Below are 17,739 nucleotides of genomic sequence, written 5' to 3' on the forward strand. Positions count from 1 at the left end.
GAGCTCAGACAATCCCAAGAAATTGTGTATGTGTGAAGTCCTACTGTCCTTTCATGAAGGGTAAGGTGGTAGCTGTATCACAACAGAGCACATGATGCTGGCTAAAATTCCAGCACATTCCACAAGCAAAGGACAACATTTTGATGTCATGGATTGACTGAGCAGATAGGCTTGGGGGTTTTCAAGTGCTGTGATTAGAGATGTGTCTGGAAATTACATTCAGAGTTTACAATCTAGAAAATAATCAGAAATGTTACTGCTCTGAAAGCCACATTTACCACTACCTTGAGCATTAAATTACCAGCGTAACATCCATCATTAAAATGTAAGTGCGTAATATTTACTTTATGTTATAAGATGCACCTTACAATTATCATTAAAATACAATCTGCTACACACTCATCCTTATTTTTATCCCTTAGTTTATATAAACTCATGTATTATTTCCCTTTACATACGTGAGATTAAAAGGACTGAAGACACAACATGAATCACTCCACTGATGCTTGTATACTTGTACTTATGGCTGGCCAAGATTGAAAGAGCTTTTAAGCATCTTTTCATCCTGCTGATTTTGAAGTCTTCAACCATAAGTACACATAAAAGAGAACTGGAAAAAAAAAAATCCACCACAGAATAATCTTTTAAAAATGTTTTTTCTTTTAGCCCTAAAAGAGGCCAGATGAAATCCAGACAAACCAGAACTTGAAGAGGTAAAGTTTGTGTTAGACACGTGTCTGTATGTGTCAGGACTGAATGCAAGCTCCCAGAGTTAGGAAGAATACAGTAGTTGTAAGATTGTGAAGATGCTGAGTTATGAATCTAAATTTAATTTTACACAGTCCTATTGAAGTCAGTGGAAAAGCTCAGGGACTGAACTCATAGGATACCTCTGACAATTGCAAGCTGCACAATTCTCCTAACTAGAGTACATTCATACACAAAGCTCAATATGGGAATTCCTCAGACTGTTCTTATCATCCTAGAGCTGCTAGCTGTGTCTGACTTAACAGTATTGGAGCAATAAACTTCAGATACCCGTCTGTACTTGGAACTGAGAGTGCAACTCTGGTAACAGTTACTTCCTTTCATTCTGCAGGAATAAACGAGTAACACTGAACTAGTTTTAAGGTTTCCCCTTTTTGGCAGCAGCTAGAACTGTCAGAGCTCAGAGGAATTGTTGTTAGGTTATAAAAACACTATAGCTAATCATTGTTTTTGAAAACATCCATGCAAAACAGCTTACTCATTCAAGCATAAATAAAACAAGAACACTGTGAAAACAATAAAATAAAATTGATTAATGATTCAACTACAAACACCACTGTGAAAATTGATCCAGCTACTAACACTAAAACAAATTCTAAACAAACCTTCTGTGCTGAAGGAAACATTTTCAAGGTCACATAAAGGATGCTGTGCTGTATAACGAAACAGCATGGAAATCACAGGAAGTGATGCTGGAGCAGAGCTTTCTTTCATTCCAATATCATAAGCATTTCATTTGGAGTACTTTCCTATGACAGTGACAGATTTTTATACAGGTATCATTGACTGAAAATGGCAGTACAACTTCTTTCAGACATGTTCCTAAATATTTAGGGTGGTGAGGTGCTGGAACAGGTTGCTCAGAGAAGCTGTGGGTGCCCCAACCCTGGAGGTGTTCAAGGCCTGGATGAGGCCCTGGGCAACCCAATCTGGTGGGAGGTATCCCTGCCCATGGCAGAGGCTGGAAGTGGATGAGCTTTTAAGGTCTCTTCCAATTCAAACCCTGCTATGATTGTGTGACTTGGAAAAAGTACTCCAAGTGATATGCCTAAAACTTCTATCAAGACACAAGAAAACAGTGGATGATTCTGGGCCATATTCTGCCAGAATTAAAAATAGCTTTCCAGGTTACAAAAAGCACAAAAGGCCATGCATGCTAGCAGCATGGCAGACATACCTACTGTACAAAGCAGACAAAGAAAAACAAGCCCAGACTGGAAGGACTTTTAAAGATTACCTTCTCAGTCGTGCGTAAAGATGCTGACACTACTTCAACAGCACAAAGAGAACTGAAACCTACCCTGTTCCAAAAGCTGGGGCCTCCAAACCTGCTTTACAGAAGCCATGAATAATAACAGGTAGAACAAATTACAGGGAATGGGTAAAGAAGGTGATCTTTCTAGATCATGGAGGAGAAAAAAAAGAAAATTAATGAGGCAGAAAAGTCCCAGACCGAAAAACCAAGGTCAGGAAGATAAGCTTCAGCAAGTCTTTGGAGCCAATTTAAAACAATGATGCCTGACTGAAACCAATTCAGAAATGAATGAGGAAATACAATACATCTCTACATAAGAATGTGACATAACCCTTCCTCCCCCAACAAAACAGTCTTCTGTTCATTCTAGAACCTACGACTTCTGGGATCAAGGACCTCACTGGAAGGGTCCTGTAAAAGCTGAAGTGGCCTATAGCACAGACTGATTTAGGTTACAGGCATAACTGCAGGGTAACTAACAAGCTCAGAGAAGTTTGACTACATAGTAGGCTGAGAAGAAAACTGCTACGTATAGTTTAAGATAGAAGCTGAACAGATGAAGAGGTTACTAACAACATTTACTCAAGAAAAACAGCTTTTGTCTTTGAGATTTTCAGTTTATGTGAAATTTTAAGTGTGGGGGTGGCTTGATAATCCTACTCCTCAAATGCTGGAGGCAGTAGTATTTCTCTTCCCTAAATGATTCCTCCTGCCATGGTACTTACTAAGAACTTGATCTGCAAGGCTGAACATTGGCTGGCAGAGAGGAGACTGACACACGGCAAAGCATGAAAGGAGTTCAGGTGCCTCACAGACTACCACAGAGCCCACAGCTTTTTCCCAGGATAAATAAGCATCTTCACAAACGTTCTGGAAAGATTCATCACATTTTTTTATTGCAGACAACATCAAAATAGGAGCTGCAAACATGGTGTGGCTTGGAAACATAGTCAGAAAGTGATAAAATGGATTCTGCTACAGAATAAATAAAAATGCGTTTGGAAATTATAATCTGGAAGAACAAAAGCTACAAAAGAAGGGACATACACGGGAGGCAGTAATGTTTAAAATACCCTAATTTAAAACAGTGGGTTGAAAATTGACTACAAAAAACTCATTATACACTTGAGTTTCAACCTAGCAATATCAGCTTATAGCACTGGGAGAGAACAGTGTTTCTGTATGTGAAACTCGCATAATTACACATCAAGCATTTGAGATGATTTACAGCGGATCTAGAAAAGTTTCAGTGAGCAATAACTGAGTCAGCTGGGGACACAAATAAAATAGCAGACAAGACTTAAATAGCTAATCATACGTAGCTTGGTTGTTGACAGACCAAACAGTTAATAATCTATCAAACAGATTTGCAAAATGCTCTAAAAGGAGAAGAGGAGGGAGGAAGGAGGAAGGAAAATGACTCTAAAAATAAAGAATATTAAGGAAGATTAAGGAAGAATAAAAATAATTGCATTTCTTGACGCAGGAATGTTTTAAAGTTCTTTTTCAGCAAAGTCTCGCTAGTTATTAATGGCATCATTGCTTATGATACAAAACGAGAGTGTAAAATATTTGCATTAGCGAGATGAAGTGGAAGATACAACCAAATCATTATTCTTCTCTTCCACAATTCTTAACATCATTCATGAAGACTTCAAATAGTTGCTTGGACCCTTTTAATATACCTCTGTGTCCTAACAGTAAGGAATGTTACACGTGGAAATTTTTGCCTCTGGCAAAAATGTCAAGCTGAACTGATAATAAGTACTTTTATTTGCAACAAGAGAACTTTTGAAGCCATATGGAAGATTCTGTCTCCTACCTGAAGTAGCATTATTGCTTGTCACAAACAAACAAACAAAAAACCTAACTTTGCTAATTTGAAGTTCTGCCAACTAAGATGAAATTTTATGGAAAAAAATGCAATTTGATTTATATAACTGAAGCTGGCTAAGACACCAATTCCAGTTGTGATCCTGACACCCAAATACTATCTTCATATATTATAGGCACACAGAAGGGAAAAAAAAAAAGAGAGAGAAAGAAAAAAAAACACACTTTAAGAACATGTTAGTAAGACTGTATAGTTTAAACCATCAATAATTAGAAACATCAGAATGAAGCATACTTGAATAACCTTAAATTGTCCCCTTTGTGTGTTCAAATTATGATATAGTCTTTAATTGCATGATTACATACTATTTTTCTACACAAATTCTAACTCATTCAACATATTGAATAGTGCGTACATAATGAACTATTTTTCTTGTAACAGCCATTCACTATTGTTCAGTGTGTAGTCCCAGGACTTATTTGTTACACATTATTCAGATCCTGCTCTGAACACAAAATTATGAATTTAATCATGGGCTTTTCCAAGTACCTCATGGGTTTTCCAGGCTACTATGGTGCCTGGCTGCTTAACAAACATTCATTAGTTTATTTTGAAAACATCTCTGTGAGGGAAAGAAATAAGGAATAATATTACTTCCATTTTACACGTGGAAAAGTGAGGCATGGAGAAATTAAAAAAAAAAAGTTACTTTCAATGCCTATTTAACATCATTATCTCTTCTCCCCCTTCCCCAAGCATTTAGCACTGTGCTTTTTGTATGTTCAAAGTCCCACTCTCACTGACATTACCTGCAAATGATGACTCCCAGTACCCTTGAAATCCTGATAGCATGGTCCCAGAATCAAGCACTCAGAAAAGGAGGAACACAAGTAACAAATCCCTGTGATAAGTAGGTAGCTCTTGCTCAGCTTCATGAAGGTCAGACATTTTTTTTTTCTCCATTATTTCTTCCCCTACTTTGCTTCCAACACCACCACTCAACATCCCCAGTATTCACTGCACAGCATTCAATGTCCTAGCACCATGCCAGTTCTGCACAGAGGACCGTACTTTTCACCATTTCCTAGCTTTAAGAGCTTAACTTGGTAACCCTAACAACCCATTATGTCTGCCATTTCTTAGGTCTTACAAAACAGCACCTGAACAAAAGCTGAAATTCTGCCTGTAGCTTCGTATCAATCCTCGCACGGGTAACCAGCAGCGTTGGAACATTTAGGTGCACAGTTACCAGCTACCTGCATAACTACCACCTGAAGAGCCTGCTGTCAGCCATACCAGACTGCCATCCTTCACACAGATAAGCACTGAAAAAGGATGTCATGCTTTGCCAGGGGATTTTAGATATTTTTGCTGGTAAATAAACAAGGAGATGGCGTCTGGCTATGGAACGTTGCATGTACTCATACATACTGACCTTGGTCTGCCTATCACACCAAAAGATAGCTACTTCTGTCCTCTTCCTTGAGCTTGTTCCTGTCCTGCCCCTTCTTCCGCTGCCCAGCCACCCTCCAGAAGTTCTGTTCTTCATTCCTAAGGCTGTCATTTTGGTCCCAGCCTCTTTGCTCAGCAAGTCCCAGTTACATTCATTTACCCCTAACCTCTGTGGTCCAAGCCGCCCCATTCCCCCACCCACATTCTCATACTTTCCATCTCTTCTTTGCAGACAGGCCTCCAGGTTTTCTCTTCTTCACAGGCTCCCAATTCTAATTCCATCCTCATTCACCCAACTCATCTAGTCTGGGTGAACACCTACTCCTCTTATTTTCCCAACTTTTTTTCTCTGGGTACCCCATCCAAATCTGGATCGCCTCCCTTGCTACTTCATTTTATTTTCCCATTCTCATTCAAGGTCATTCTTCCCACCCATTTTCACATGCAATTTAATCCTCATAAACATCTCCACCTTTTAAGTTTCTTCTGTTCTTCCGCCCTCGACCAGCCACAGCCTGTCTCTACTAGCTCCATGCCCGTGTGCCTTCTGGGCCAGTCCTTTTGCTCCTCTCCCAGTCCAACATTCCCAAGTCCCAACATCCTCACTGAAGATTTGCTGCTCTGCTTTTCTCCTTTTTGCATTTGGATAGGTGCCTTTCTCTCCCCAGCTGCCTGTGCCAACTGCGGGAGCACAGAAAGCAGATGACAGCGTCGCTGCTCTCCTACTGGCAGGACTCCAGCAGCCCAAGAGCAGCATCTGTAGGGGGAGCCCTGCACAACCAAGGAAATTCAGCTCCTAAAATCTGGGATTGTTCTTTCTACCAAGTTTCTGAGAAGGAGAGTTTTTCAAAATTTCTGAAGTTATATATACACTCACAGAATTGGCCTGTTCATGACACAAAGGCCATCTATCTACTAAAGGTTAATACCCAGGTAGGGTCAATACAGATTTCATAAAATGGTCACCAGAATTTTAAACACAGCTCAAACGTTCTTTCCCTGCCTAAGTTCACAAAAATATGGCTGCAACATTCAGATACGGCAAAGGAAAGCAACAAATGATGTGCTTTTTTCCTGCAAAGTGAGTTCATTAGAGTTCTAAGGAACTAAATGTTACCCTGTGCAACAGACTACTACAAAGCTGTGCTAGTAGACACAACTAAAATAAGAAAAAAAGAGATATGTTCATAAATAACAAAGAATGCTGAAAATAAGAACTGTTAATTGGCTTTATAATTTTGCAATCACTTTAAACCAAATCTTACTAGGTGTTTTTATTTAAAGATCTCCAGAATGCATAATTTGTTTTATTTTGCCTGAAATTTTTAAGTTTTCTAAATGGTCTGATTCATTAAGACAGGTGGTGATACCTGTAAAAAAAAACCTGAAACAAACAGGAAAAAGAATCTAAAAAGATATGGATTGTGATATTATTAATTGCCCACTCGGATTCCTGGATTTCTGACTCCTGTATATTCTACCACAGAAGGTATAACCCAGTTTTCTGAATACAAAATGTTTCAATATTAATTCCCTCATCTTAAAAATACAAGAAAAATATTTTGTTATCCGAATAAATATTTCATTATTGCTTACAGTTTTACTGCAACATTGCCCGCAATTCCAAATTAAGAGTGCAGCAGAATTTATATCATGGTTGAATTTGCTATGCTACCATTTCGTTGGCTGTCTTCTCATGGCTGCTATTGTTTAGGGATGAAGGACATTTTCAAAAGATTAAAATTGAGCTTAATTCATGACAGGTAACACATTTATGTTTATTGCAAAACTTTGACCTCAGTGATACCAGCATACCATTCTGACAGCTCAGTCTTTCACAGCTAAGATAATCTAAAATGAATCATAAGTATTTATAATATAAATGCACTAACTAAACCCATGTACACAGTTGGGGATATAAATGTGTTGCACACGCATTTGCATGCTTACCTAGAAAGATTAACACCCAAATCTTTGCTTTGCTTGTTTTTATGATCCCATTTAAACAAGCTTTTTGATACATAAGTGCCACCTGTAGGAAATACTGAAGTATGCTCCAGCACGATCTTGTGCCAAGCAAGGCACTGAGTTGCACATTTTGTATGCCCAATGTAGTTGTCCCTTTCAGAAATTCAACCACATCTGGTAGGAAGCAACGACCCCGTATGACAGGGGCTTGCTTGATGGAGATCGGTTTGTCAAGTCAGATCTACACGAAAGCTGTTGTTTTATTGTGAACCCTACTCAAACAGGAATTAAAATGAAAAATTAAAAACACTGTATTTTTTCCATCTGCCGGTCTATCTGACTCTGCTTCACAGAAATCAAGCATGTTTAACTACAGAGTGTTGAGCCAAATAGCGTCTGTGATGATTAACATGGAGTACTTCACCATGACTGCCTGGGGCAGACAAATATTAGGGATTGCATAATTTTTCCATTTTCACTTCTCGCCAGCATCAATAAAAAGAAACAAACGTGAAATAGTGCTTTAACAAAACAAGCCCAGCCTCTACTACCATATATGCAGTTCAGATTTTCTAAGTAGTGTATTAGGCATGAGTGGATGGAAGCGGATATTCGACCTTAGATCAGATATCAAAAAAAATCGAAGAATTCCCAATGCCACTGCAAAAATGATTACTGAAAAGACTTCTCAGTGCATTAGCAATTACTTGATTTTTTCAAGACAAACAGAGAGCTCACAGAATTTCATTGTTGAAAAGATTAAGTCGATCTTGGTCAACGGAGCGAAGTATTTCATCAGAACTAATTTGTGGAAAAAAGGAAAAAAAAGGCTGAGGACGCTGGCTGCCTGTTCCTGCACACACCACCCATGACAGGCTCTGAAATCCAGCCGCGGCGAGGCAATAGTTGCATTAAGGCCGCCGTGCCACGCACTCGCACGGGACCGCCATTCCCCGCCAGGCGCACCTGCTGCCACCCGCCGCCCGCCCGGAGCACGCCGCGGCCACGCAGCCCCGAAGTTCTTTGGGCCGGCCGAGAGCCGGGCGCGGCCGTGTCCCGGCAGGCCAGCGGCGGCTGCCCCCCGGCCGGGAAGCCGCGCTGCCCCCCGCGGGCCGCCCGCCGCTGTCCGCGGTGCTGACCCGCCCGGCCCCCGCCTTTTGTTCTCGCCGGCGGCGGACAAAGGGCGGCGCGGCGCGGCGCGGCCTTACCGTCCCTCTCGCAGAGCTGGATGGCCTCCAGGCTCAGGTTCTTCAGCACCTCCTCGCAGGGGCTGCCGGGGCCGCTCATGGTGGGCGCCAGGCGCGGAGCCTCCATCGCGCCCCTCGCCGCTCCCTGCTGTGCCTGGGCGCCGGGCGGGGCGGGCGGGCGGGGAGCGAGCGCGGAGCGGGGCCGGCACCGCAGCGAGCGGGGAGGGGGCGGCCGCGTTTAAAGGGGCCGCGGCGCCGCTCGCCCGCTCCCCCCCCGCCCTTATGTAACGGCCGCGGGCACGCGCCGGCCCCTCGCGGCGCGACCGTTGCCAACGGCCGGCGGCGCGCGAGCGGCTGAGGCGCTCCTCAGGCAGCGGCTGAGGCGCCCCGCGGGGAGCCCAGCGCCGCCGCCGCCCCCCCTCTGCGGCCCCGCACCTGCCGCGGGCGCTCCCGTGCCGGCGGGGAGGGGGCAAATGCTGCAGGGGGCCGCAGCCGCCGCTTCTGGCCGCCCTCCCCGCTGGGCGGGAAGGACAAACGCCTGCCAGGAGCGCTCCTCTCCCGGCGGGGGCAGGAGCCCCACCCCACCCCACCCCACCGCAGCTAACGGCGCCAGGCGCAGGCACGGGGCTGGCAGGAGCACGGTAACCCCGGAGCGAGCGGAGCAGAAGCGAACAGGCTGGCAGCACCGCACCCGCCGTGCGGGACAGCTCGGCCCCTCAGCGCAGGGCCACGGCGAGGTGAAGGGCAGAGCCCGGGCTCGGGGCCGTGGAAGCTCGGCGCTTTCCCAGGTCAAATCTGGGATCGGGGTACAGATGGGGTTGCCTGCCCACAGATAAACCAGTTGCAGTCCATTTCCTACCTCACGGCACAATCAGCGTTCCTGGCACCTCTCTGCTCTGCTCTTTTGTTTCACAAAACCGAAACTGGCCCCGTTTGGCCACTGATGAATTACCCCACGCAGGTCCCTGACAGCCTTGTGGCAGTGCTGCCTCCGGGCCAGTACCGCCAGCTGGCGAGCCCCAGGTACCCCTAAAGCTCCCGTCCGCCAGTGGAGCCCCAGCAGCCTCCCAAACCTCCCCCAGTGCGTGCTCCCTGATCTGACGCGGTCCAAGCTCCATGCACAGTCAGATGTTTGCCACTCAGGTGGCTTTCCACCGGACTTCAGGATCATCCTGTTCTTTATGATGGTTCCTAGGGACACTAAGCTGAGGAAATGAGCTCTGGCATTATCTTTCACAAAGCCACTGCCAAGAGCTGCTGTCTGGGAGAAGGGAACAGATTTGAGGAGCCCTGACTTCCACAGCACCTTCAAAGGGCCGTGGTGCAGCGCAGGAAGAAAGCACAATGCTGAGCACCCTTCCTGCTCCGTCTCCTCTCTGCTCCCTCCCTCTCTCGCTCACCTTCTATTTTCTGCTCCTCTGCCTCTGCTGTTTTTTCACCTCAAATGAAAACGTGTGAAGAAGGGTCAGACAGAGGAAAAATGGAGTGAGTGGGAAGGAAACCTAAAGGAAGAGAAAATGAAAAAGAAGCAATAACAGACAGGGAGGGAGAGTGTGAGTCAACGGGGAGGTGGTGAGGGAGAGGAATATATGAATGAACACACAGACAGAACGAGGACAAATGTAGAATCTGAGAGGGAAGAAATGAAAGTGGGTGAGACTGCATTCATCAGGTTTTAATTTTGGCTGACAACCATTCATTCCCTGCATAGAAGCAAACCCTTCCTACTCATATTGCGACTGTTCTTAGCACACCGTCATCTCCTACATAAGGCTGGGTAATTTCTTTCTTTGAAGACGCTGTGTTTAGTCTCTCAGCCTTATGCTCCACGTTCGTTCCTTTCCACAACTGTGGCAGACTTCTCAGCAGCTCACACAACAACCATGTTACTTATTTTCTACAAGATTACGTAAAGTCCATTTGAGGCAGACACTGTTGTTGAATACTGAGAAAATTCCCATTTTATTCTCTCTGCCTCTATTTACTACACCATTCTCTCCTCTACTTTTTATTTTGAGTCAGTGAGATCAGGATTTTAAGGACTGATGGATTTTGCATAGATATTTGAAAGCAGACAGCCTTGGGGGTGTTCCCAGTCCTCCAAGGCCTCTCGTTTCTCAGCTGCTTTTTAGTAATAACTTCTGGCTGAACTGCATCTATTTATCTCCCCACAACATAACCGTTTTTTTTTTTTTTGAAGAAAAGACTAGTTAGTGTACAAATACTGGCAGACTCCTGTGGAACGATGCCACAGAGAAACCTATTCCACAGCTCTGCCCTTCCGAAGCATGAAACAAGCCAGACCTGCCTGTGACAGCTTTTTGCAGAGTCACTCTTCAGACATAATTCCTTCAGCCGATAGCTATTCCCATCACCTGGGATAGGCATAAATGCTCTGTAAAGCTCAAATTACTCCCAGATTTTATTCCATTTACTGTGCTGGAGTCACTCCGTGCTGCCCTAGGTATTTCAGTCTCGAAGCACACAGCACTATCCTAGTGTTCCTCTTATCTGAGAGAACTGTATACGCGGCTTGTCTCCTGAACAAGGAATAGCATTATCTGAGGCACAAATTACATTTGTACTAAAGGATGACAGAGCCTCAACCTATAATCAGAAAGTTTATTCTGAGGTGGATTATCCCTGACAGTGTTTAGCAAAAAATGTCACAAATCACAAATATGGGTCAACATTATGTAATGGGAAGCCTGCCAATGGCAGCAGAATGTTAGAAACAACGAAGCGGCATGTGTCTAGAACTGCAAAAGCTTGCAAAGAATCTGCCACAACACCAACCTCCAGCACTTTCAACATTAGATAAGAAGGGTATTACCAGTTTCTGTAGTTCAACATGGGTGTATCTGTTATTACAGCAACCTTGTGCAAGCAGAGAGAAGCAGCATTTTCTGACACATTAGCAGTACTGGCAAACATGGGCTGTGGCATGCACCGCTTGCCTGGCCAGGTTCAACAGCCTCGGCTCTCCTGCCTTTGCCTAGCATTCAAAGCCCCCAGGCAGGGCACAGAGGTCTTGCAGCAGGGCTACCATGTACAGCAGACAGGCAGAGAGGCTTCCCGCTGGGAAGCTTCTTTCCTGGAAGCCATGACCTTATTCAAGCCATAAACACAAGAGGAAAAGGTGCTCTCCTCCCCACAAACAAAACGGCGCCATCACAAAGTTTGGTCCTGCCTCTGTTATCTTAGCAGTCCATCTTGGGAAAAGTGCTTCGTAGCAGCAGAGTACAGCACAGAGCAGTAAGGCAACTGCATTGTCCTTAATTTGAAAACACTTTTTCAGTTCAAACTAGCAGGTTTTTATTTGTGAGTTAAAAAAGAAACCTTTCTCAGGCTTCAGCAAGATTCAGTTTCAGCTATTCCTTCCCACTTGGAAATAAAAAAAGACTTCTGTTATTGCTCAATGGACTGTGGAAACAGAAGGCAAAAAGGCTACAGACATAGTTTTCAGTAAAGAAAAACAAGGGAGCAAAAAAGGCAGCCCTTTTTTTCCATTAATATGTTACTTTTGAGAAGAGCAAAACCTTATAGGTCAGAAACATGGAAGGGTCAAAAACAGTATCCAGCATTTTGGGTCATTCCTAATAAGAGCAAGACTAAACTTAGCAAATGACTCCTGAAGATTCATGGAAAAACACTTTGCAATTTCACGGTCATTCTTTGTCTTTAGTGGACATTCCAGCGTTTCAGCATGCAAAGGCATATACTTGCAAATGATTGTGCACAAGATATTCTTGGAATACCATAGGACTGAAGTAAAGTCCACACAGTAGTGACAGGAAGACAAAAAAAGATTTAAGACCCTTTAGTGAAAGCCGCAACTGTGTAGAGTTAATGCGCAGTGTGACACAGCTTCCTTTTCTACACTGACAAAGACACTGATGTATGACAGTTTGGCACACTAGGCATGGTATCTCGCTGGGAACCTCTCTGCTTTTTCTCAGATAGCTTAGCAAGAGCCTCCTCAAATGCTCAGACAGGAAGGGTGATGGCACGGGTCCCCCTTTTTTCTCTGGGAAAATCCAAGGCAGAGCAGTAGTGTTTGTGTCTTAAATCCTGAGTGCGTATTTCGCATTCTCCCCCCCTCCATGGGGGTCACTGCTGCAGCCAGGCACCCTGGCACTAAATCCTGTGGCCAGGCTGCAGCTCTCTCAGAAAGGGGTCCTGTTGGCTGGTTTCTGCTCTCGTCTTGCTTGTGATGCTGGGAAGCCCTGATGACTTGTGGAAACTGTCCAGTGGGATATATACAATAGCTCATACATCTCAAATTGCCTCTCCTTCTCTGTTCGGAAGGTCCCATTGCAGTAATTGCATTCAGTTCATGCATTCAGGCTTTTCTTGCAAGGCCAAAAAGCATACTATAAAACACCAAAGATACAACTCCGAGGTAATTTTTTTGACTTCTGGTGCCCGAGATCCACTCACAAATCTAGTTTTTTTATAACATGACATGAAATGGCATCTGTATGGGGAACACTAGTATGCCCCTCATTCAGGTAAAAAAGTGTGGGAAAGAGGCAACACAGGAAGAGTCACAAAAGCATGAGGAGCATAGACAGGGCAACAAAGTATGACTGCTTTTCAAGTCTCCCAGCACAAATACTGGAGAGTGTCAAATGCAGTTAACAACAACCATCTTCAAAACAAAGAGAAGGAGGAGGTGATACTTCACACAATGCTTATTACACTTGCAGAGCTTTTTGCCAGGGGAAGAGTATCAATGCTAAACGTTTGCACTGGATCAAGGAGAGGCTAGAAAAGTTCAAGGGAAATAAATCCTTCAGAGTTACTAAATGCACAAGTGATTCAGGGTCCCTTAGTTGGAAACAATTAGAGTCTGGGGAAGAGTTACTGAAGAGAAGTATATGTGCTTGTCCTGCTCTTCTCTAAACAACCATTTACAACCATTGCTGAAGACAGGAAGCTGTGCTCGGTTGCTCTTTGGTCTGACCCAGCACAATCAAGGAAATGCTCTGGTACCTACCCCTTCATTCCTCATTCCCCACTCATAATAAACACTTCAAAATTTGGAGCTCTCCAACTGTACCATCTGGGTATGCAACTTCCAACCTACTCTGAGCATTGTAAGTGGTTAAAAGGAAATGTTCCTCTCAGATTAATGAAAAGATATCAAGCAAATTATCATTTTATTAATGCTATTTATACTGCTGCTTTCTGAATTTCAGTTTTCTGATCTGCTTTGTAAAGCCCAAATAAGCATTTAAGAAAGACAAATTCGTCACAGACGACTATAATGTATTTGTGGCTTCATAAAATTTATTTGTTGCCTAATGGGCACAAAGTACTGTTAATGATTGCCATTATCATTTATTTATTTGCTTTTCTTTAAGTTTAGCCTCACTTTATTAGATCTGTGGCATCTCTAGAGAACAACTAGAACCGTTTATATTCCCTCTCTCCTCTGTGCTGTTAATCATTCTCCTTACTTTAGTATCATTTTCACATTTAATTAGTGCTTTATCCTCCACATACTGGACTATATCTTGACCTTTAAAGGATACTACTGAGTACATATCCTCATGCATATCCCCATGAATGCTGACTGCTATTCAGATTTAATTTCTGTCTGCAGTTCAGTGGCCAGCTTGTGATACCTTTAAATGAATTTCAGCCCAAGCTGACTTGATTTTGTATTTCCCTTAAGAAATTGTGCAAAAGAGCATCAAATACCTCTGTAAAAGTCTTAATGCTACTCTGTACTCTACTAACCTGTCACCATCTTTAAAAAAAAAAAAAAAAAAGGAACTTGGAACTTGCTAATTTGCATGGTTTAGTTTACTGTAGTACACCTGTGTCATATTTGGGTCTCATTATGCTATTTGCCTCCATATGAATAAATTTTCTCCTCCTGCTTTCATATTTATACTATTACTTTCAATCTTGAACCATGCCCTTAAAACAATTGTTTCCATAGTTACTCTTAATTCAATTTTTAAAGCCTGTGACATGCTGATACTTCATTAGTCTCCCAATATCTCCTCAATTCCCTCTGATATTTTAACTAGCGGTTCTATCAGTTCTATAAATACCCAAAGGAACACCTCAGCTATATTTGTTCAAGTGATGATATTTCATTATGTATTTCTTAGTTACTATTTCCCAGCAGTTCACAATTACATCAACGATTTCTTAACCAAGCTGTTATTCAAAGTTTAATCCCCTTCCCAATAAACTTCATGGCAAAAGTCCAATTAGTTTTAGTGGGAATAAGAACTGGTCCCAAAATTTATCTCCCCATTACAAATTAATTACCATTAGTATTTTCTTGGTAAAGTCATTTTGCTGCACTGTGCCTTCAGGACATACAACAGTCCCTTCATATTACCTTTAACCTCTTGGCACCTTTTTCAATGTATTTTCTGGCTGTCTCCATTTTTCTCATGTGCACTGAACTTGGAATATAAGAGCCTATTTTGGTGGCCTTCCAGTTTTCAGTTTCCTAGTGTTGTTAATATTGTACTTTTACTTGCTTAAGTAGCCCACAGTGACCAATTCCTCTGTTTGGTGTTTCCCATTTTCATTGGAACAAGATACATTTCTGCTGGCTTTCCATTACAGTATCTTTTAGAGTCTTTCCCACTGCCCTTCCCCTTTCCACAAGGGCTTTTCATGACTACCTGGAACGATCCTGTGCATTAGATTTTCCTTATGATACTACATCCCTTCACTGGATGACATCAAAACTATTTGAAGACAGCCATGCAGGAGGTAATACATAAGAAAGTCTAAACGACTGGTTCTCCAATGTCATCTACTGATCTAGCTTTTGTATAACTACAGAGGTTTACATTTTTTGTTTGCTTGTTTTGTTTTTTGTATTGGCACAGGAGATGGTCATTTGAGATTAATGCTGGTGCCTGCCAGCTTTGCACTACCAAGATCTACTATGACTGAGGTCACGTGGCAAGTTAGGAAAGACATCACTGTCTTATCCCCCACTGCAACCATAAAAAAAACACAACACACTAATTAACTGCTAAGGAAACAGAAGGGAAATTATGCTAAATGAATGAGAAGAAGACACCCAGACATTCCCTCTCCTTGGCTCAGAGCCTAGATGCATAGTGAGACTAGGCTTATATTTCACTCACTTGACTCAGTCAGTTAGTACAAATTCTTACACTCTCTTTCAGATCTCTGATTATTTAACTGTGAGACCCACAATTAGAATTTCACGAAGAAATACATTAGGAACAGCAATTAGGAGTTGTGTTTTACGTGGTTTTGCTCTGGTAGAAATGTACGCCCGCTTCAGCAGCCATATACAGGCAGATAAGATAGGGAGAGAATACAAACAGACAATAAAGTGACTATTAGTTTATAGCACTGTTTTAACATTCATCAGCATTTTAATTAAACCAATCTTTACTCTGAACAATGCCTTATCACCATTACTTGCGTTCTGAATGTGTGCCAGCCCTACAGCATGTTCTTGATATGCATTGTAGCAACCCTTACAGATTGCTGTTCCTATACAGTGCCCCGGAGTGCTTAGAATCAGTGGAGAGATCATAGCATTGTGAGCCTTGAAAATCACAAGACTGACTCCAAAATCAGTCAGTGACTGATTCACTGCTGGTGGTCCTTAGACCAGGCAGCACAGGATAGCTGCACAGGTTGATGTTATCCTAAGGAGCTTATTTGCCCTAGGATCTTTCCACAACCAGCGGGGAGTGGCAAATTCCTCTACAGCATGTCTCCACAAGAGCTCGTTGTAGGTGCTCTCAGTTGCCCCAGAAGAAGTGCTTTCTCTTGATTCTGCAGGAAACTGAGGGAGAAAAGCACCCTGAAGCTAAAGCCAGTCTGTGAATGCCCCCCAGCTTATTCTTATGTGGTTGTAACAGCCGCCTCTGATAATCTGCAAGATACTTTGCAATGAGGAACGAGAACAGCAAAGGTGTCAAAACCCCCTTTTGAGGCTACCATTAGCCCCTGTAAAAGCCTTTCACCTCCTTGTCCGAAGTTCAGGCAGCTTAATATACATGGCACGCTCCCAGGGGCAGTGCTGGCTGCCAAGCAGAGCAAGCAGTCATTTGTCCAGGCACAGCTGCTGCCTGATGACAGAGGTCTGACAGTGGCTCCCCTGTGATAGAGCATGGGTCTGTTTTCAGACTTGTCTGATCACTACTTATCTGTGGCCTGCTGAACTCGCATCAAAAGCTCATCATCTGTAAATTTGTTTTCTCTAATTTCCTCTTACTCTTCCACTAATTGCTAACCTGGTATCTTGTGTGAGCTTTTTTTTTTTTTTTTTTTTTCTTCTTTTGGTGTCAGTGTTTTTATTCTTTCTTCCTTCTAATTTTTCTCAATTTTCAGTCTAACCTCATCTACTCCCATCTGTCTCATTGCCAACTTCTGAATAATGTATCTCCACATAAACTCAATTTAGCCACTGCTGCAATTTTTTTAGGTTTCAACACATGACATCTACCTGGTCATTTCTGGTGTGGGGAGGAGAAATGAGGTAGAGAATAGCAAAAAAGGCAAAACATTGCTTTTGTTGTCAACATTTTTTTTAGTGAAATTAAATTTACTGGTGGTTTGTCCTTAGCATGACTATTTACATTATCAGCTGCTAGACAAGAAAGTTGTCTCTGTGGATTTTATCAATCTCATAACACATTCTTCATCATGCTGTGGAGAGATGAATCTGCATATAAGCAGCGGAAAGGTTTTAGAACAGTAGACCAACAAAAGTAACCAAGTAAGGTGGAGCTATACAGAGTTTCGGAGTTTAAATGCTAGTCACCTAGATTAGCTCCACCATTTTGCGTGGGCAATAGCTACACTCTGTGGTTTATTTCCTTAATTTTTCAGAACATTCACTACCCTTTGAAGCTGTAGCTCCTTCAAATTAATTTAGAGGTTGCACCAGCCTAATTATACACAGATCTAAAGTGATACAGCTAATGTCATACAAAAACTGAGCATAGAAAACCCCTTTAATTTCTATGTACTATTAAACAGCACCTGCCAGGAATGAATTAGCCCTGGTATTAAGATAATACCCAAGCTTGTGTGTATTTTGGGAGAGGAGCCAAACGTTCGTTTATAGCCAAAAACCTAGAAACGTATTACTACTACCTGTATGTTTACATGCATAAAATGTATACAAGCAAGGTTACTCTGAAAAGGCAGATGTGGCACAGAGTAAGCCTAAGGAGAGGCGGAAAACTGAAATTTTTAAGCACTGCTCTTCTCACATTTGCCTAACAGTGCAATAGAAATGATGCCAGTGG

General features: G+C 42.8%; 1 protein-coding gene across 6 annotated transcripts in view; it reads right to left on the reverse strand.

Annotated features, from left to right (window-relative positions):
* The window catches only part of PHYHIPL (phytanoyl-CoA 2-hydroxylase interacting protein like), a 126,062-nt gene that overhangs the window by 23,180 nt on the left and 85,143 nt on the right, over positions 1–17,739 (reverse strand). The window contains exon 1 of one of the 6 annotated variants that reach the window (XM_027463259.3): positions 8,486–8,903. The exons of 3 other annotated variants lie outside the window; for them this stretch is intronic. In XM_027463259.3, coding sequence (XP_027319060.1) covers positions 8,486–8,591 — 106 coding nt within the window. In that variant the 5' untranslated portion in view covers positions 8,592–8,903. Of the gene's footprint in view, positions 1–4,666; positions 4,725–5,521; positions 5,666–8,485; positions 8,904–17,739 lie in introns of those variants that run through there. 2 more of the 6 variants (XM_038181651.2, XM_021276823.4) reach the window with 2 other exon arrangements.

The sequence above is a fragment of the Anas platyrhynchos genome, chromosome 6 (assembly GCF_047663525.1).
Source record: "Anas platyrhynchos isolate ZD024472 breed Pekin duck chromosome 6, IASCAAS_PekinDuck_T2T, whole genome shotgun sequence".
In the NCBI taxonomy this organism is placed as follows: Eukaryota; Metazoa; Chordata; class Aves; order Anseriformes; family Anatidae; genus Anas; species Anas platyrhynchos.